Source organism: Anopheles arabiensis, chromosome 3 (genome assembly GCF_016920715.1).
Source record: "Anopheles arabiensis isolate DONGOLA chromosome 3, AaraD3, whole genome shotgun sequence".
Classification (NCBI taxonomy): domain Eukaryota; kingdom Metazoa; phylum Arthropoda; class Insecta; order Diptera; family Culicidae; genus Anopheles; species Anopheles arabiensis.
Window position 1 is genome coordinate 91160718 of NC_053518.1, and position 21391 is coordinate 91182108.

At 45.7% G+C, this 21391-nt stretch overlaps 2 protein-coding genes and 1 long non-coding RNA gene across 9 annotated transcripts; all 3 read right to left on the minus strand.

Moving 5' to 3' along the window:
* Window positions 1-886: 886 nt before the first annotated feature.
* On the minus strand, window positions 887-1927 carry LOC120904807. The gene is made up of 2 exons (XR_005739827.1): window positions 1389-1927; window positions 887-1301 (listed from the first exon to the last, which is right to left on the minus strand). It is a non-coding gene; the product is annotated as an uncharacterized LOC120904807 (long non-coding RNA).
* A 644-nt stretch (window positions 1928-2571) lies between these two features.
* On the minus strand, window positions 2572-18194 carry LOC120904804 (calpain-A-like). 7 transcript variants are annotated; one of them, XM_040315174.1, is made up of 8 exons: window positions 14197-14327; window positions 11984-12139; window positions 11752-11910; window positions 8090-9619; window positions 7880-8021; window positions 5910-6155; window positions 3444-3770; window positions 2572-3357 (listed from the first exon to the last, which is right to left on the minus strand). In XM_040315174.1, the coding sequence occupies exons 2-8, from the start codon at window positions 11996-11998 to the stop codon at window positions 3272-3274; spliced, it is 2505 nt and encodes an 834-aa protein (XP_040171108.1). In that variant the 5' UTR covers window positions 11999-12139; window positions 14197-14327; the 3' UTR covers window positions 2572-3271. The 7 variants fall into 7 exon arrangements, with proteins under 7 accessions (XP_040171108.1, XP_040171109.1, XP_040171102.1 ...); XM_040315175.1 differs by having other exon boundaries at window positions 14228-14320; XM_040315168.1 differs by lacking the exons at window positions 11752-11910; window positions 11984-12139; window positions 14197-14327 and adding an exon at window positions 17008-18194.
* A 571-nt stretch (window positions 18195-18765) lies between these two features.
* Window positions 18766-21011, minus strand: LOC120904207 (calpain-B-like). The gene is made up of 2 exons (XM_040314029.1): window positions 20470-21011; window positions 18766-20408 (listed from the first exon to the last, which is right to left on the minus strand). Exons 1-2 carry the CDS (start codon window positions 20587-20589, stop codon window positions 18912-18914), a joined length of 1617 nt encoding a protein of 538 aa, XP_040169963.1. The 5' UTR covers window positions 20590-21011; the 3' UTR covers window positions 18766-18911.
* Between the last annotated feature and the right edge of the window lie 380 nt (window positions 21012-21391).

Sequence of the window (21391 nt, forward strand, 5' to 3'; positions counted from 1 at the left end):
AATATAGTAATAAGAAATACGTTTAAATATGATAAGAGATAAGATTAAACAGGAAAAAGGAATAAATAACAAGAAATGCCAAAAGCACTAAACAAATAGAAGAACAAGCTGATAAATAGAGTAAAGTAATAAAGAAACCAAACCAAAAATATTACTAAACCTATGAAAAACGAGTGAAATAATAAGGAAATAAGAGAAAACAGAAGTACAAAAATTTAAATAAAACATAAAAATAAACTTTTAAGAACACCAAAAAACAAATGCAAACAAAATCAAAGCAAAGAAAGTAATAATTAATGATATAAAATAAAGTAAAGGAGTTAAGTAGCTATGAAAAAAATCTAACAGTCAACAAAAGATAGCAATAATGAACAGTTAAATACATTGAAACTCAAAACAAACAAAATAGTTATAAAAAGATTGAAAATAAAGTGTACAAAACTCAATGAAATACATAAACGTAAGAAAGAGTCAAACATTAAACGTGAAATAGCAAACAATACCAATGTAATACATTGAAAGCCACCGCTGCATTTATCACCAACCAACTTCCTTCTTCAACCACACTAACACAATGACCCAACTACTATGCGGCGACATGCGACTGTCATAAATTCGTCCCTCCCACCTTCTCTGCCGCCTTGTGGCCTTCTACCACTTCCCTTGCAACACCAGCGCGCTCACCAAAAAGAAAACCGTCAAGTTCACGGGCGTCAGCACTGTCAACTGGCCGTGTGATGGTGGCTTTGCTAAAGGCCATAGCAATAGAGAAAGGAAAGGGGCGTGAAAAGAAACGGAGAACTCGCTTTCTATGCAACACGAGACGCCGCGCCTCGTCCATCACACGTCGTTTGATTGGCGCGCTTAGTTTTCTTTCAAAACGGCGAACGTTAAAAGTGTTTTGTATTTCTTGCTATTTCCGATACGACGGTGTGTGTGTGTATGTGTGTGCTTTTTCACAAATCCATATTGTAGAAGTAGGAACGAAACCTTCCTTTGAAGTTGAAAAACCCACCCTCTATAAGGTCTCCTTTCAAACGGTGCCAACTAATCTGGGTTACAATTTCGCATAAATTTGAAGAAAGAATAACTAAAACGGATAAAACCTCATCTGCCATCATCATTTGCATGCGGTGCAGAAGCAGAAGGGTTGCGTGGACAGGAAATGAAGTTATCGCCATCATAAAAGCGATGGTTGCCCTCTGTCGTCGACACTATATTTAAACCCGTCCTCCGTCACACACACATTTGGTGAATTTCTCTTTTGCTGTAAAAAAGACACAACACATGTTCATTAAATTCTACAAAGAGAAAAAAAGAAACCAAAACATTATCTTTATGTGAAGGGAAAACTCGACCCCGATTGCTTCGCGCAGTCGGTCGATCACCTCCGGATGAACTGCGGGGCCATATGGTTTGCAGAGATTGCAGGGCCATTTTGACCACTGCCTCTGTGTGTGTGTGCGTCTATGTTGTCAAATTCAAGGTTCTTTCACAGAGTTGAGAAGGTGTTGAAGTTTTTATCGACAAATCGATGGATAACTAGCACAGGCGTCGGTTTCGTACAGACTCCGAAGCGTTTTCGATGAAATAGGTTGCTTGGATTGGCGCTTTTTTCTTCTCTCAAGGTCATTATGCGTCATGCGGCAGTAGGAAAATCGGAAAACCATCGAATTACCAATGTAACATGATCTCATGAGCTGTGTCGTAAATGACGCAGCAGCTTCCTTGGGATTGAGATCTTTTCCACCTTTTATCCAAAAATCAAGCTAAAAACACCGATATTACATGCAAAATTAATTCAAAATAATTAAATGACTTCACTCTTCACTCCGCACCCAACCAACGATGCAATTAGAAGCATGCAAACATGGCCAATTTAATTAGATTACACCTCTTTGCACAGTTTACCTCTTATCTGATCCCCTTTTCGAACAACAGCAGTCACCTAAAGGCAGACGACAGCGAGCTATTCAATTCGCAACACTCTTTTCCCCCTGCATTTCCCCTGCGATCTGTTGTGGTTTATTTTTCAAATATGATGTCGCATACGCCACCGAACACCTCCGAACGTTTGGAACATCTGTTTGCAAACACGAACAACGGGCGGGTTTAAAAATAGCGTGAATTCCCCACGCCAGCCCAGCCAGGTCAGCAGTTCGACCAGATGGGGATGTGTCAATGGAAGAATTATTTTAAAAAGGGCCCCGGGCGGTGGTGCTGAACCCCCAAGCGATAAATTCTGCTCGCTTTCGGGACGGTGTGACATGTGCCAGGGAGCGTTGTTGTTTTTATACAGTTGGTGGGAGAAAAAGCATTCCCCGACACTGTGCGCCGTTTAAACCGTAAACATTTAAACTGCACATTGTTTTTGTTTAAAATATCTCAACATTAACATTCTGTTACATTCACAGCATACGGTTTGTAATGATCAGTCCTTTCAGTCCTTTTTGCAAAACCAAAACCCTATGGAGACGCCCAGTACTTCCTAAATGTCACCATGCTTGAACGAACCGAAAACACGACGCATTGCTTCCTCAAACACTCATTTCTCATGTATAAGGTAGGTAGTTGGTGTAATTCATAAATACAACTTTATTCTGTAACAATGAAAAATTAAAACTGAAAAAAAACACTGCAAAAAACGACGCACAACATAATTAACATGAATATCAAAAGCGCCTTGCGCCGGATTTAAGAGACGTTAAAATTTGTTCGATTTCATCCCTCACAACACCCCGCCGTACGTACGTGGCGGGGAAGCGGGTTTAAGTATTGAACGATCATGTGATGGCGCGATTTTTTTGTTTGTTTTGTTTACGGACGAGATAATACACACGATAACAACGCGTGGATGGGAGCGTGCACGTTTCCCTAAAAGTGATTGTGTGATGTGTTAGACACTTAAATTTTGTGTGTTGTTTAAGAGGAAGTTCTAAAATTTTAAGAAGCGGCATTTTCGTAGCCGCATGCACACTTTCCTTAACAGTTAACAGCAAACTAACGGATTTATAGTTCAACAAAAAGAAAATAGGAAACTAAACGTGACGAATAAAATAATAACTTAATCACTAAACAAGCTGCTAGCTCGTTCGATGTGATCTACAGTAGATGCCCTGACGCGTTGTTTAAATAAGTGATGCTGACGACTTTCCGTGTAAAAGGTACAACAATTTCGAGTACAGCGAGAAGCGCTCCTTTCGCTGTGGTGAAAAGGGGAAGGAAAATGCATTACAGGAGCGCATTCTTTGCCGGGAGTGTCCAGTTTTGTTTACGAGTACAGCGTCTTTTCGACCCACTCGTCCATGCTGAACGTGGCCTGGTTTGTACCGTCCGTATCGCGCTCGCGGAAGATTTCTGTACGTCGGGCAGGAAGGGAGATGGTTTCAATTAACTACACAAAACAAAAACGGCACTATAGACCCCCCTCCTTGAACACTTACCGATCATCGTCTTTATCTTGACGGCACACATGATGAAATCATCGAACGGTATCGTACCGCTGCGCGACCCGTACCGATGCACCAGCGCGTTCAGGATGCGATTGTTCAGATGGTAGCCGGCCGAGTTCAGTGCCTCGCGGAGCTGGAACGGGCTCAGCCGACCGGAACCCTCCGTGTCGTACAGCTTGAACACGGCCTTCCATTTGGCAATGTCGGTCAGCAGCTGCTGGAACTCTTCGAAGCCCAGCTTGCCGGTGTGATCCACATCCAGCATCGCTACCATCGCACGGCACACGTCCTTCGAGAAGCCCTCCGATGAGATATTATCTGTATGTGTGTGAGTTGAAGGGAAGAAACAAAACAAAGAGGTATGTTAGTGGTTGCGTTGGGGGTAGAAAAGCATATAAAGGCCCATTTAGAACGGCAACAGTAAGAAACAGGGTGGGGCAGACTACTAGAAAGGATTGATCACGCTTGGAAGTGGTGGTAGCAAAACTGTACGGGAAGACACGACTCGTTGTATGATGATGATCGCTACAGGATTATGCTACTAGAAGACACTGTGTGCTGATTCATTACCTGTAGAACGCTGGAAGAAGATTAATGGAATATTACGGATAGCGATTTGTAAAAGAGATTTTACAGAAGTTGGTGTAAATAACCTACGCAAAACAATTGCTGGGGAAAATCACATTTTTCCATTTAAGAATGTCTTTGCTTCAGAACAATTTTAAAACATCAAACAAGCATGCTTAAAAGGGCTGACAACATTAAATGAAAGATGCTTGTGCTTGGTTTGAATGTTCCAATATAGTCCTCCCTCTTGGTTAATTTCCAAAGGTTCTTCAGATTTTTTTACACAATTTAGACTCCAAAAGCTTTAATATAGCAGCAGTAAGCATCTTTTCAAACACAAAGTAACAAAAGAGAAAACCAAACTCACTATTAGCATGTGAGTTGGTACTACTTTTACCTGCCAAAACCCGCCAGCTTATATACCTTACAGTGCGCAATAATTTCAGCAAACTGCAATGTTTGATGGAATTTCCGAACACCGCCACAGAAATAGTTGAATGTAAATTAGGACGGAAGGAAGGTAAATAAAGTGTATGATTTGAAGCGTTAAATTCTTTTCGTTTGTATGACGAATTTAAAAAAGGAAAAAATGAAAAATAAATAAGATAGATGAATACACGTTTCATAGAAATCCAATAGGATTTTCCCTTGAGCCTGTCCCAAACAGGTGTAATAGAATCCTATTCCCATAATGTATAAGTCATTTCCTATAAGATAGAGCTGAAAAAGTGTCCCAAAACTATCTATGAATTCAAATAGGAATTTGCAATTTCTCTTGAGCCTGTCTTAAAAAGGTGTCATAGGTCCAATTCCCATTACATAATGATCATTTCCTATTAGAAAGAGCTAAGAAAATGTCCCAAAACTACGCCGGAACGTCTGAAAATCCCTGTAAATTAAGAATTGTTCAATAAACATCCTATTCAACTAATTAATTTATCGTTTTGAGACCATTCGAGGTTGACTATTAACGACAGATTGAGCGATCATGTATAACAATACCTATTTTCTTCTTAAATTACATGTTTCCGATTCGTTTCTAACTCTTAAACTCTCAACAGATATTTTTATATATAAAAAAAAACATTCGCCACATCGCAAGCAGCGATTTCCCTTGCCCACGTGTCCCTAGAGATAGTCTAAAATTAGAGAGCTAACTACACACAACAATAAATGCTTCTCCTACCCACACACACACCCACACTGGACAGTTTTTTGCGCCAAATACCATAACATTGGAATGCAAAACACAAAGCAGATATACACCTTTGCTTGCTGTGCGCGTGAATCAAGGGTGTGAGAAAGAAAACGATTCTGTTTAGTGCAAAAGTCACATCGAAGAAGAAAAAAAAAACACATTCCCAGCAAGACGAAACACAAAAGCGGTGTAAAGAAAATACACACAAACACGCACACGCAAATACGCAACACAAAAGCTTGAGCCTGTTAGTACAAACCTGGAAAGAAATGGTAGAAATTGAAAATTAGAGGCCCTACACGTCAGTTTTAAGCAGTCCCATAGTAACGAATACATTGCTAACCCTCTTTAAGAGCTTTTTGATGCTTGATACATCTTGCAGAAGCATTTTTGATAATAAATACATTTGATAACCTACAATCAATCATCATCATTAACCAATTTTTGCTGATCACAACTCCGACAGACTCGCAACCTTCAACTGCCAATAACAATCGTCCTTTCTCTCCCTAGTCTAACCTTATTCCTCGCCAATGGCACAACATCCTTTTCTATTCCATCACAAAGAGTAAAATACACACACCCAATAAAAGCTCCACCCAAAAGACGGGCCACCTCCGCCACCCACTGAATGGAGGATAGAATAAAACAAAACAAAAAAGACAACGAAACAGTATACAAATTGCATTTACTCTCACCATGCAGCGGCTGGTTCGGTACGATTTGGCTTTCCAAATTGGCCGGCCCGGAAGGATGCGTACCGCCGCCGCCACCACCGTCGCCGTCGCCGCCCAGGACGCCCTTGCAGCACATGTTCAGCAGCATGCTGAGCAGATCCTCGATGCCACCGCCGGGACCGGCCGGGCCGGCTTCCGCGTTCTGCTGCGATGCGTACGTCTGCCGGTTCAGCCCGTTCAGGGAGGACGTTTTGGGTAAATCTAGTGGAAAGCCACACACAGGACCAGAGGCATTCCGAGAAGCACGCGATGGTTGTCGATTATGGTCGCCGGAAAAGAGGTACACGCCGGTTGATTTGTGTTGGTTTTTGTTGCGATGCGTTGTGTGCGTTTTGTTTGCGTCGAGGCGTGTCGTTGGAAGGTTCGTCGCCATCAACAAATCACGCCACAGTTACGCCGGATATCGATGACCGTGTTGAGTGGTTATTGGGTTGATGGGTGGGAGACACACACACACATACCGTCACGAGTAACAGATAGTTTATTAAGTGATAGGGAAAGGAGGTGGTTGAAGGTTTGGATGGATGGAGTGTTAATGTATGTGTGTATTGAATGTTAAATGGAAACGTACGATTAGTTAGTGTAGTACGACACGGGGTAGTTGAGGTTGAGGTAAGAAAAGTCATTATGATACGATTATAAAAATACGAATACGAAAAAAGAAAAGAAGACACAAACAATAAGAGAAAAATACGTTTCACAACACAGACTTCATTTCACAGACTTAATCTAATGTAGAAGAAGGATCGTTAACGTCCACTCCTCATGCTGACGAATACAAGTCGTTGAAATGAAGCTAAGGGTTACAACCACAAAGAAACTCAATAAGATTCACATTAATTTAACATTCAACAGGGCGGTCCCGTGGTACAGTGGCCAACGCGAACGACTCAAAAACATGCCCGTTATGGGTTCAAGCCTAGAATGGACCGGACCGTTCCCCTATAGCAAGGATTTTGACTAGCAGATTATCACATGGTAATGAATTAAGGCTCAATAGCCTGTACGATACCCGTACATAATCATACCGTCCGCCGTAAGACGTTACGCCAAACAGAAGATTAATAATAACATCTTTAATCGCTCGAAATACTAATATTAATTGTAGTTAAGGATTGTTTTGTATTTAAATGACTTGTATTCGAAAACAAAAGGAAGGATCTAAAAAAGCATGCCCACAGTTACTGATTTATCTGAGTTTTAAGGCTTGTTATAATATCATTAGAGTTATCAACTTTCTTCTCTTAACGATTTAATTTCTAATTTATCGATCCTACCGGTTTAACTTTATCGAAATCTCCCGTGTTTCCAGTGATAATATTACATTAATTTCTAATACAAATACATACTAAATCCTTCACGTTACACAATTAACGAATATTAGAAATTTAAGTTAATAAAGATGAGTAAAAGAGTAAACAAACAAAAAAACACTATCTTCTAAACAATGATAATGAATGTAACAGGAAACGTGTTACCCACAGGTGCTGTTGAACAGCGACATACTACTTCTTCCCGAATTAATTCTTATCTAAAATACTATTCTAAATAGCTTATAGTAATACTATCATGATAAATGTTGCATTGGCAATAAATGTTTTAATAAATATTATGTTTTACTATCACTATACTATGCTACGCCCGATAAGAACCATTAAAGAAGACACGATTCGAGTCGAATTGACTAGAAATTCAATTGAATTAACGCATTTCAACATAAAAAACGAACTCATTTTCCATGCCGAGAAACTTAATTAAATACCCCCATTTTAAGGTTACAACACGCAAACAATCGCCCACTCGGTGCACATAATATTAAACTACTTGGAAGGGGATGTGGGAGACGGAAGGATAGGTAGATATAACCCGATTTGTAAACACTCCTCGACATCCCCAGCGGGGAAGCGACGGAGAAGGACACTTACCATCACGGAAGGAATGATCGAGAATGCGCTTCAGCTCGACCCAGTCCACTTCACCGTCCGCTCCGGCAACGTCCAAAAACAGACGCTCCATGGCTTGCCGTTGCGGAGACGGTTGGACGTAGCCGGGCACATCGGGCGCAATCTGCAAGCAAAAGGGGAGCAAAGTATTAGTAAGCGCCACCGACATCCACAATCGTGTCTACCACTTACCCGATCATCGAGGTCACCGACGCCGACATTATCATCGTTTTCCATCATGCTGTTGGCAGTTTCGGAGAACACGCGAATGATGAACTCGCCCTCCTCGTTCGGCTCAAAAGTGGACGGCACGATCACGTACGTCCCGGGCGGCAGCTTAAACCGGCAGCTCACCTCGCGCAAATTAATGAACGCAGGCGACCGGGCCGCCGACGCATTGTACTTGAAGAAGTTCATCTTCAGCGGTTTCTGGGCGAGATCCCGCTCCGTCACGCGGTACACGGCGAACCCGATCGTGAGGCACTCCACGCCCATGTTGCGCCGCGAGCGACGGTTCTTCTGCAGCAGCGCAATGATCACCGTACAGTTGCCCTCCTCGTCGTCCTCGTCCGGATCGTCCAGCCGGATCACGTACTGCGGATTGTGCCAGAACGTGTCCAGATAGTTACGGCAGCCGCCCGCCGTAGTGCCGACCGCCCATTCGCCCTCAAACATCGACATCTCCCAGCTGATCTTGCCCCGCGTCATCTCGTCGTCGCTCAGCGAGTCCGGGCTCAAGTTGCAAATCTCCATCCGGTCGAAGTAGCGCGTAAAGTCCCGATACGACATCCAGAACTCGCCGTCGTGGTCAAAGTTTAGCCCCAGCTCTTGCTTCTGCTCGTCCGGGATGTAGCGCCACTCAGGCGACTTGTCACTCCACGGACCGTTCCACTCCGCCTCATTACCCCACGGGTTGCGCAGCCGGATCAGCGGTATCTTGCCCGACCGGCCCGGCGTCTCGATGTCCACCAGCTGAATCTTGGTGATCGAGTACGCGTGCCCCCGGATCAACCCTTCCGGCGTTTCCGCCTCGAGCACGTGCGGATCCGCCTCAATGCTGCAGCCAAACATCGAGTTGCGCTTGAAGCCCTTCTCGATGATTTCGAACAGATTCGGTGGCGTTTGGTCCTTCAGGTCGTACATTTCCGCCACACCGCCGGTAAAGTCTTCCATCGCCTCGCACGTGGTGCCACCGCGCAGTGACTCATACGACCCGTGCAGCTTGGCGTACGCCTTCTCCAGCAGCGCACTCCAAAACTCGTTCTGCTCCGACGATCGCATGTAGATCAGCTGCCCGCGGTACGTCGGCAGCCGATCGTCAATCACCACATCGACCCACTTGCCGTACTGCCAGAAGCGGAAGTGAAACACACCGGCATACCCGTCCTCGAAGCTATTATCCTCCGGCACGACGCGCAGGAACATCTTGTGGTCCTGCGTCAGGTTGGCACAGGCGGCCAGCAGCCAGCAGTCGCCCAGCTCGCCCTGCTGCACGTCGAACCGCGAGAAACCTTCCACGAAGAACTCGGGCCCGTCGCAAATTTCGTGCGGACGCAACCATTCGTAATGGCGATCGGGGCGCTTCGAGTACATCAGCGAGGAGGCGGACGCCGGGAACTCGGGATCCTCGAACAGCGTACCATTGTCGAGGCACTGCTGGCGAATCTGGTAGAAATCCTGCACATCAAAGCTGGACCGCTGTCCGGCATTGCGATCTCCGAGCTGGAAAAGGGAGAAAGAAATTGATTAGAAAATTTGCAAAAGACAATTGAAAATTTTTGAAAGAATCACATCGAATCGACTGTTTCTAAACATTCTAACCCGATACACATGATTTTGGTTCTGTTTGCTTGCTGAGGGCGTTCGAGGCAATCGACGACAGTGTATGGGACAGTGTCGAACGCTTGTGTTGTGAGTAGAATGGTGATAACGATGAGAATGATGCTGATGGAGACGATGTCCGTGACACTGAGGATGTCTTCCAGAGTAAAGCATCGTCACGACACACACACGAAACAGTTAATGCCATGCTTTTACACTAGTAGGGCAACACAGAATTCATTTGGCCATACTATTGTATCCTTTCCATCAACCGAATATCCCGCTGAGATTGCATTAGCATCCCGCTGAGCCCCCTAACAGCTTCGAACTTGTTCCACCCATCTCTGGGTTATTCAATCCGTTTCTTGACCTCCCGACGGATCGAAACAAAAGAGAGAGAGTTTACCTCCGCTGTGACATCCTTAAACTTGTTCCGCCGTCGACGACCGTGACGCCCGAAGCGTGGCAACACTTCCGCCACATTGAGTATGCGTCCCTCCACCACGCTCTGCAGCGTCGTCGTCGTGCCACGCTTTTCAAGGGCATGCTTTTTCCCCGCTGCTCCATCGGGCAGAATGTCCGGAATGTCCCTTACCGGGGCAGCACACTCCTGCCGGCTAACCACACCGACCCGACACGTTTTGTCACCCATAAGAGATTTTAATTTTAATGGGTTTAACATACGATTTTATGGGATCTTTTTTCTTCGCAAATTCAAACAATCCTCACTACTGTTGCACTATATCCTTGCACCTTGGTTAAACCTTTCCCCGTTGCATGCTGCAACGAAACTGTGGCCAGCCTGCAACCCGAGCCAGTGTACCAACGCCAATCACATTTGCCGACACAACCATATCCTTTCCCTTTCTCTGATTCCTTCCTCATCCGCCTGCCGTTTGGAAAATGAGGTCGTGGCTCGCTGGATTGTCTTCCTTTTAGTGCGATAGAGATAGAGCGTTTTATCGAGACGAGCAGCGCCGCGCAATCAATCACAAAGAAGGGGCTGAAGGGGGGAAAGGAGTATTCTTTTTTCTTTGTTTTTTTTTCGAAGGAATCGAAGAGTTCGTTTTACGCAACAATTTCTTTGATTGTGGCAAAGGTGAGAAGGTGTATGTAAAGGCAGGTGAGGCGTTTATGCAGCCCGGGGGGAAAACTTTAGCAATTAAAAGCCCGATGGTCCTGATTGGGGAAGTATGAAAAGTTTTTGCCCAGCGGACTGGTAGTTCGAGTAACCCCATCTACGCTTTTGCAAGGAGTAATTTATAAATTATTAAATGCACTCATTTCAAGCAAACAAACTAGCCATTTTGAGTTTAAACACTACTGCTAGTAGATAATATGCAGGTAGGAGGGATTAATTATACTTAATCAGATAATAAATAACATTCTCCTGACAGTAGGTGACGAACCTTATTTTTCGATTATAGACCTTTTTCAACCTTGTAATTGTGTGTTTGCTTTTATCGAATTCTTGTCCAAATTGATGGCCCAACGCTAAACTAGTTCGATCAGTTTTCATCGACCTTCGCCGCCGTGTGCTGAATGTGCCAAATGGAAACAGTTTTCTTTACGAAGGCCGTCACGAACGGGTTTAGAAGCAGTTTAGGAGCTGCTCATTGTGTTTGTGCGATTGTTACGGTTAGTTTGCATTGGAATGGCATACACGTTGTTTGTTGGAGCAGCTGGAGAACCGGTGAAGGTGACTGATTCAGTCGGTACTGATACACTGGTGAGATGCTAATGTGATACTGATGCTGCTGCTGCTGCTACGGTACGGTTGAGTGGTTTGTTTAGATTTATCATTTAACCGTCCCCACTACCACCAAACGCTTCTATTTACCCACCAACCAGTGAAGCCGGTTTCAGTGTTGTTTTCGTGGGAAGATGGGAAGCGAAAACAGCGACCGTAGCGGCCGCGTTTTATATATGCGCCACCGCCACTGAGCGGCACTGACATTGAACGATCTAACCTGGGAAGATCACAACCTTGATGATCAAAACGATCGTCTCTCCTCTCCCTCCGCCATACTTACCACCTTCATGTTTTTAATGCTCGGCAGGAAGCGCTTCGTGTCCGTTTCTTTCTTCACGAACATCTCGTTGATGACGCTGCCTATGTACTCGGTGGCGGCACTGGTGATGGCCTGACCGGCCGCATCAAACAGCTGCTTGCCGGCCCCGCTCAGGAGGCCCTGGAGGCGGGAAATGATAAGCGTGGTTGGTTAAAACGGGCTCCAGTTCGTTCGATGTCGTTCGCCCAATTACCTTTAGCTCGTCCATGCTGATGCAGACTGATTGTCCGGGGCCGGTGGTGGAAGCGGTGGAGACGGAGAAAGAGTCGGTGGAAGCGCTATTCTATTCCGTGCGGAACACGCGAACGTTCTCCAGGTGGGGGGACAAAACAGTAAGTGGGTCTGTTCTCTGTACGCAATAAATGGTTGTTAGTGGTGTTAGCATGGCGTGCTTTGTGTAATGTAATTGGAGTTTGATAAAAGACTTGCACGGGCTGTTATTTAATATTCGAAACAGTGACGACTAAGGCCTCAGATATTTGTTCAACAGTGTGTTGAGGTCATTCTCAACATAAAGGATACGGATATAGATCTCAACATTGATACAAGCCAATAAAGCCTCTTGAAGCACCTTGAAGTATATGCTCCAGACAAGCAAGTTTTTGCTTTCTCCACTCAAAACCCTCATCAAACACATCCCACAACTGCACTGAACCGGCTCCAACAACTATACTATCACCTACAACCGTACTGTAAATATCTTGTGCGTGATGTTTTGATTAAACACAAACATATTCAGTGTAGCTGAGTGTATTACAAAAGCCAAACAGAAGCACCATCAATCAACAACATCTGGATGTTGCATTTGCACTCCATATCGCTATTTGTTTACAAATAATGCAATGCCGGCGCCGGCGTTTAAACCATGCCCTAGAATCAATCCCACTTTATCATCTTGTGGCAACAACAACACGTGCCGGAATCGATTGGTCGCGTGCGTGAACGTGCGATAAGGTAGCCGGAATTCCGAAAAAAAAGTGAGACTTTGTGCCGATGATATCTTTTGGATCAGGTTCTTATCTTATCTTAATTTTATAACGTCTCATTACTTAATCCATTCAGTGGAATACAATGACAATGTAACAATCTATATAGTTCTTTGAACTATGTACTACAATTAGTTGGTTTATGGACAATTACGGCCCGACGCGCTTATTACTTGTCTCGGGACGCATTGTAGTACAATTCGCAACACGTATCATGCGACTTATTGTTGATCATAAGCTCATGTTGCTACTGACTAATCCATTCTGGTGATAATTATAACTCGTGACTGCCACGGTGTGTTTGTTCGCTGGAACAGACTCACACACACACCTCGTAGTCAGTCACCACGGCGAGCGCGAGTGATGAACTAAGGGTGGAAGCATTTCCAGCACGCCCCGGCGGCACTCAGCATCGATCCACCCCTACCAGCCTGCCTGGCCGCTGCGCTAACTGCCCTGCCCAAACACTCAACGGCTTGCGAGGGGGTGCAAGGAAATCGTTTTAACCTTCAACTCCTGCTGGAATATGTAGGGGGAAGAAGCAGTGTAAGCAAACCTAGGCCGAAGGTGACACATTTCCGTTTTCGAAATTCCACCATCAGCTCCGGAAAAAAAGCATAAAATGGGGATCGTTTCTTGTGGTGCGTGGCAGGTTGAATTTACTTTTTTGAGCAGAACTCACACATCCAAAAGAGCTCTGGTTTTGTGTTCGAGATGAAGAAAAAAAATGACCCTACCGTGAGGGGTCTGGGCCGATTTTGGGGGACGCGTGATGCCTATAAATAAATTCCACTCTAGAGACAGTTCTTTACACGCACATGTGCGAAGGAGAGTCTTTCACAGTTGGAAGTGCTTGTTTCGCTTCAAGAATCCTATCCGGGGTGCCGTGATTCTAGTTGGAAAGCCGCGTCCCGTACTCATTCTCTTGTTGCTTTCACTAATTCACACAACAGCAGCTCGTCAACCCCTTCTAATGACAGCTGATTTGTTTACATGCTGAGCTTTCACCAACCAGGGCAGCAACGGCACATTCAAAGCCTGCTGGCGCACACGTTTCGTTGCCACGGGCCAGAGCCCTAGATTCTTTTTGAACGTATCATCAGCCTGCTGCAGCATTATGACACCCATTGCTAATCGTTTTGGATTTATTCCAACAACATTCCACATCGTGCTATTGGTGGTGGAGCTCGGGATGACATCATCTATAGCGCGCACCCTCGGGGCTGAGAACGGTATTAGCTGGGGCAGTGCGAAAGAAGCAACACAAAAATCCCATAAACGGCAAAGGCAGAACGTCATCACTGTTTTCAGCTGGAAACGGAATTCACGCACTACGCCCGGATTACGCGTTATACAATTTCGATAATTCCACACACGATATCACGTTAGTTTTGCGTATTTTACAGTGATTTTCATTTACCCGAACCAATCACACTCTATTTTAGACACACTTTTGTACGCCAGCTCGCAGAACCACCGAACGGAGAGCAGCAGCTGCCAAACAACAACAGCACACACTGAACCTAACCTCACCGCTGCGGTGAGCAACAAACTCACGTACCCAGCGAGACTACCCAAGAAACATTTCGTGAATGATTCACGCGTCTAAGAAGCGTCATATAAGGTGTGTTAAATGACGCCTTACGAACGTGGCGAATGCAGAGAATTTCTTTACAAAGTCGAATAGAGGAAAGATAATTAAAAGTATTTGTTACATTCAATCGTCATTTCAATAAAAAAAATGCTTTAATCCTAAAACGTATAAATACAGGGTGTTCGAGATAAATTTGACAGTTTCTGAGGGAATAGGAAAGGAATTTTTATCAAATTTATGTTAAATGTTAAAAATAAAAAAAATTCTACAAAGTTTAGCTTAACATGTTTACCGCATTTTTTATTCGAAATACCCCCGCCCCCACTCTCCGCGGCGATGGCCGCCTGCACTCGCTTCCGGAACCGTGCGCAAGCCCGGACAACCATGTCTCTGGGGATGGCCGCAAACACGGCCTTTATTCTGGCCACCAGCTCCGCTTTGGTATTGCAGGACGCCCTGTTGGTGTCCCGCTCAACTGTGCCCCACACAAAGTAATCCATAGGATTAAGGTCAGGGGAGCTGGGTGGCCAAACGTCAGTGCTGGTGTATCGGTCGAAATTGACAGTGAGCCATTGGCGTGTTTTTACGGCCGTATGGCATGGTGCAGAATCCTGCTGCCAATCGTACGGCCGCTCATTGGCCACCGTATTATTTTTACGGTGTTCAGCGAACACATCGCCGCCTTCCGAATTTCGGCATTCGTATGGCCGGCACGAACCATCATAACACACGTTACGCGCTTGTACAGTTCGGACGGGTTTCACATATTTACGGAGCTAGACATTTTTTTCACTTGTTTGCACAACTTTTAGCAATCGAATGGCATATCAATCATTTCGATACGTCAACTCAACCCTGAGATATAAACCCAAAGATGTATGTGCAAAGATCCATTTTTATGTAGAAATCCTTTAAAATATGATGTTTGGAATCGGTTATGCTTATGGCTGGTATTATTGAATCCGTTCGTAGCGGCGGCGTACGTCCCGACACTCATTTTCCTAACGTACTAGATGGTTGCTACAGTTATTCACCGCGGCGTTGTAGGACCGGGCTCAAGAAATGTGTTGCCATCCCTAGATTTTCATGTTAGCGCCGTACGTTCCCGCTACGAACGGATTCAATAATACAGGCCTATACTTCCTAATTGTTTATGAAGTGATTAGCATTAATTTTGATTGTAAATGATTGATGGTTCGATGTGTTCCATGAAACAGTTTTCCATCACTAAGGTGTATGGTGTTTGAAGGGTACGAAAAGTACATATTAGGGCCGGCCTCGCGGTGCAGTCGGTAATTCGTGCGACTTAATAACATGCCCGTCATGGGTTCAAACCTCATATGCACTGTTCTATTACGGTTACACAATAAGTTCACTGGTAGCCAATGAAAAAGGCCTTGACCGACGATAGTTTCTCGAAAGAAGAAGACTAATTTTTATATTCGACATTGCTTTAAGCTTGCCAAAAAAACTAGATAATTATTGTTTGAATTATATTGTTTTCTGTTGCTTGTACGAAAGATCATTGCCAAGTGAATTTTACAAACATACAGGAACGGTGCTTGGGTTCAAATATTTCTGATTTTGTTCGCTGGGAAGTGTTACATGTCAGCTGTGTTGACAAACACGACAACCTGCGCAATGTTAGGGCGCGCTCTGACGAATCCACATGTGCAATTGAGGGAAATTATTTAGTTTTTTAAATTGTGTGACAAAAATGTGTTTTTCTTTTTCTATAGAAAATGTCTAGAGCTCGGATTTCACATCATATCGCTAAAATTTTTGAACTTTTAATATTACCCCTTCCTATGAAGGCTTTTGGATCGAAGGAAACGCATGCGCTCGGTGCGTGGAACGTACGCAACATAACGCATAATATGGTAGGACTGGTGAGTGTAGTTGAGTGACTGCTTTTAGCATGATTGGATACCATTACATTAACGATTACAATAACGACATAAACAGATAATTAAAATCACATCATTGTTATCGGTTTCTAAAAACCCACTAATGGAACAAACGTGTTGTAGAGCAATCGTAACGGAAAAACACAACAATCGAACAACAAAACGGCACATAACTTTCAACGATGAATCATTATTATTTTGCACATGCTGTTGCAGTTTATGAGCACGAGCACAAGCGAACTAATTATTTTCAGAACTTGGTGAAATTTACTGCATCCCGAACAGAGAACCGTCGCTGGTGTTTTGGAAATGGAACTTGTTTGAGCCGTCAGTACTCCGGCAGGCTAAAAATAGTATTCCTTGGACGTACTACTTTGCTTCCAAGCAAAAACCTTCCATCGGACGGACAGATCGGAGCTGTTTATTGCACTGCCAGTCTGCCAGACGGATTTAAACCCCAACCCCAATCATCCCATCATTCGGCGAAACGCTCATCCCCTTGAACTGAATATGAAATTAGCAAGACGACAAAGAAGCAGACAAGTTTTGGTCTGACAGATACGATCGTGTCTCGCTACAATTCACCGCTGAAGGGCATTTTCTGCAAATGGTATTGTACTACTTGAACGGTTGATTAATTGATTCATTCCCCTCTAAACAAGACAGTCGATTCGATTGTGATCCCAGTAAAGCTCTCCCTTCTCCCACCCCAATTTGATTCTTCACTTACCGGCGAGAACATGCCCTCGGCGATCGGGATGCTGATGGATTGGAATGGAATTTCCTCGCATGTGGCCGCCGCTGGTTCAGCGCCCCGCAGCAGTGCATCGGGAACCGGCGGTGGCAAATTTGGCATCGTATAGTCCATCGGAGAACCGAACCCGGCAAAGCCCATCGTCGGATAGGGCAGCTGGTTGCCGGCGGGCGGGTAACCGGCGCCACTGTCCGGCAGCGCCGGCATCACGTTCGGATTGAACCCGTACGAGAGGGATTGGCCGGAGATGGAGGGATTAAGGCTCGAGTAGCCCGAAGAGCCGGGCGTCGGCACGGTTGGCCACTGGGAGGCGGGCGGAGACTGGGCGAACGCGGCCGGATTAATCCACCCGAGACCGTTCGCATTCCAGTTCTTTGGGTAGTGATAATTTTGGTTGTAATATGCCATCGTGAGTTGCTGGGAGGAAGCACAAGGACGGTCAACTGTAAAGGGCAGAACGCCTTATATGGGTAGCGTCGGCTACAAACGGGACGCAAACCGCGAACCGGGTAACCTTCGAAACGCACTCGAACGACGCGCGGAACCGAAACGCACACACGTGATACGCGCACGAAACACGCACGGAAACGCGCGGAAGCGGTACGGAACACGGTCGTGCAAAAAGGCACAAACACACACACGCGCGCGCGAACTCTCACGAAAAAAACGAAAAACGCTCACGAACCGGAGAGTGGAAGGTACAACTATGATACACCCTAAGCGGCACTAACTGCGTCGCATAAGGCACCGTTTGGCACAGTGTTATTTTTATCCTAATCACGCTAATTGCTTGCAAAGACGCACAGCACAATCGATAACCCGCAGCGAGGGAGAATGTTCTGATCAAAGTAACCACGGAATTCACTGAAATTTCACTGTAATTCCACCACGAACCGGAAACTGAGCCAGCAGCTGGCAAACAGCGTTTGTTTACCCAGTGTTTGTTTTGCTCCGATGTGACTCAATGGCGCTCGTGCTCTCTCTCTCTCTCTTTCTCTTCCCCTTCGTACACGTCAAATCTAATGTGAGGTGTGTTGGCAAGTGGCCCGCAGAAAGGTACGATCGGTGTATCGAAATTTTTCAGCACGCGCGCGCTCCCGACGTGTTGCTTGACTGAACGAACCGAACCCGCTGAGTGTACTGGCGAACGATGGTCGGCCGCGGTTGTGTTTTGAGTGTTGAGTGGACGTATGCCGTGCCGTGAGTACTTGCAGGGGTTGAGCTACTACGGGTGAACCAGTGAGCAAAACAAAAAAACCCAAACTACTTCGTACAAAAAAGGCAACGGTTACTATGCCCACACAGGTATGAGCCGGTCGTGCGTCTACTGCGGTGTGTAGCGCCCCTCTTTTTCAACACGTGTGTGCGTGGAAGCATCACTCATCCGATAAGAGGGGGTTTCTCCGGTATGCTAATTTTACGATGCTGCTTTTGCCCACCGTATGTTCCGGGGTGTCGTTTACTCTTGTCTGTCCAGCCCACGCCCACAAAGCTGTCCTGTGGCAAATCCCCCAGTCTTCTGGAGACACTGTTTTGGTTAAGAAATTCCCAAACGTCACGACTCCACACTAAAAACCGCTACTCGTGCTTTTTCCCAAAAAGAATTACTCATCGCCCAAACCCTCCAAGGTGTACATTTCTCAGGTGACCGTGAACCGGCGTTCAGCCTTCACGTCGCTAAAGTCGTTGTGGGAAGAAACATTTCGCCTGTAAAAACTATTTCCAACTATACTGCATTCTTTCCACGATGTTAAACAGATGTTTTTTTGCGTTGGAATTTCACATTTATTTTGTCTTGCTTTCAGGTTACAGCTTAAGTCGACACACGTGTTAGGAGATCGTTTTGTTGGAGGGAGAGGCATTGGGACAACCTCTCATCGTCATCCGATCACATCACCCGCACAGTAGTACAGTTTTGTCACACTTCCTTCGGCGAATATTCGCAGCATAAACTCTGCCTCCTGCTGAGGTTTCCAGGTGTGCGGAACTACGACGTATTTACCGGGCGGGAGCTTGTATCGGGCCACAACTTCACGCGTCGTCTCGAAATCGGCTTCCGTTTCTACCGGGATGACATTATCGAAGAACGATTTGGGTAAGGATCGGTTCCCGGTAACCACATGATCGGGAATGGGGAAGACAAGCAGTCTCAACGACAAAAAGCTGGTCCCTTTCGCACGGTGATGCTTCTGCATAAGTCCAATCGTTACGCTGATTCGTGAATCTGCTTCATATCCTTCATGGTGCGCTAACTTCAGAACGTACTGTGGATTGCTCCAGAAACTATTCTCATCCGATCCACCTGCTGTGGCGGAACGTTTCCACTCGCCCATCTCGCTCACCATTTCCCGAGGATAGCGAGCCCTCAGTTCCTTCCCCATATCACCCGGACACTGATAGCACACGCTGACATCATCAAAATGGTGCACGAAATCCTCAAAATTCATCCAAAACTCGCCATCCTCCTTAACAATGTTCAGCTCTTCCATCTTCTCGTCCCGCACCATGATCCACTCGAGTGAATGATCGCCCCAGGCACCGCTCCACTCACCCCTGCCCCAGGGATTGCGCACACAGATCAACCTCACATCGACCGCATTTCCCGCCCCAAAGTCCAGCATGTGCAGGGTCGCATCTAGCCTGGTGACCTTCGTCACGGAGTACTCGTGTTGCGGCACCAAGTTGACGCTTTGCACCCGTTCTCTCTCATTACCGTTAATGCCCGCTGTTATGAGTGATCGGCGGGCCAGGTTGCTTTCCAGCCGTTCGAACAGATCGTCCGGTTCGTTGCCTTTTAGCCGGTAGAACTCGGTAATGCCTCCGGTAAGATCCACCATACCTTCGCGCCCCGTACCACTGTCCAGGGCTTCGTACGAGCCGTGCAGCTTGGCGTACGCTTTCTCCAACAGTGCGCCCCAGAATTCGTCCTTATCGGAGGAGCTGATGAAGAGAAGCTGATTGTTCTTGCCAACCGGCAAACGATCGTCCACTATAACCTCCACCCATTGGCCATACTGCCAGAAGCGAAAGTGAAACAGCCCCGCATAGTGATCGGCCTCGAACTGTCCATTGTCCAGCGGGACGACACGCTCGAACAGTTCCTGATGGGAGGTGAGCGCGGAACAGGACGATATGAACCAGCAGTTACCGATGATGCCCTGGCGCACGTCGAACCGTGAGAAGCCCTCGGTGACAAACTTGGGCGAAGGAACAATTTCGCCCGGCCGTTTCCATTCGAATTCACGCTCTCCTTTCTTCGGAGGATTTGAGTGGTAGATCGAGAAGTTGTTTGCGGGAAATTCGGGATCCTCAAAAAGGGTCCCTCCAGCTAGGCAGCGATCACGAAGTGCTTGGAAGTCTTTCAATGTCGATTGATTCTGAAAACGATTGGGCAAAATTAGGCAACATAAACTTAACCGATGCGTTCCTATTTCTTACCTCGAATGCATCAAGATCCGTGTTTGATCTACAATCACTTTCCGAAGCGATGGAACTAGATGAGCGATCGTGATCGCTATCATCCTCCGCCGACCCTAACCACCAGCTAATGAAATGCATCGCACGAACTGGCGCAAAGTGTCGTACTGGTCTGAAATTCCACACGCAACACCTTTCCAGCGACTAAACCGCATCCGTACGGGCTGAAGGCGTTTTTAAAGGCATGAGCCTCCGTTTTATCTCATCGCGTGCCTTCATTATACAAGAGCCAGACAGCAACAATCTGGTTTAATTCTTTGTTTTTACTTTTTTACTCACTTCTTAGCCATTCGCAGTGGGGGAATGTCCCGCGTCTTCGAAACTGGTTTAGCACGCTTACATTGCCGTACTGTGAACTATCACTTCGGGGGATTAGGAGGAGGGGAGCAATGGAGCGGATTGCCTTACGAACAGGTGCAATTCCAGCAAGCAGGGTAAATCCTAAAGTTGAATTAGTTTGACACAAAATCAGATAATTGCGTCTCGCCATCACCCGTGGACGAGGGAGTGTCGTCGAATCATGTGGAATGGGCATTTGAGGAGTTCTATTCTACCTCCTTGCTAGCTTAATACGGATTCTTGAGGAGGCTGTGAATAATCGATGAGCACTTGGACAAGGCGAGTGACAAAAAGCCTTCAATTTACACTTACTGTCCTCCCTTTAACATGTTAATCAGTTCCCATGGAATTGTCACAATCTAGGAACAAGTTCTTTGTGGGTTCAAAATCGCAAATCAAATACCCTGCTACGAGAGAACTAATCAGATAATTTAAAACATGTTTAATAAGAAGTAAGAGAAGGTTGAGCCACCACATTAATTGATGTGTTATTCTAAGAACTTACTGTCACGCTTCGATTACTTTACTTCACATTGATGCCCTC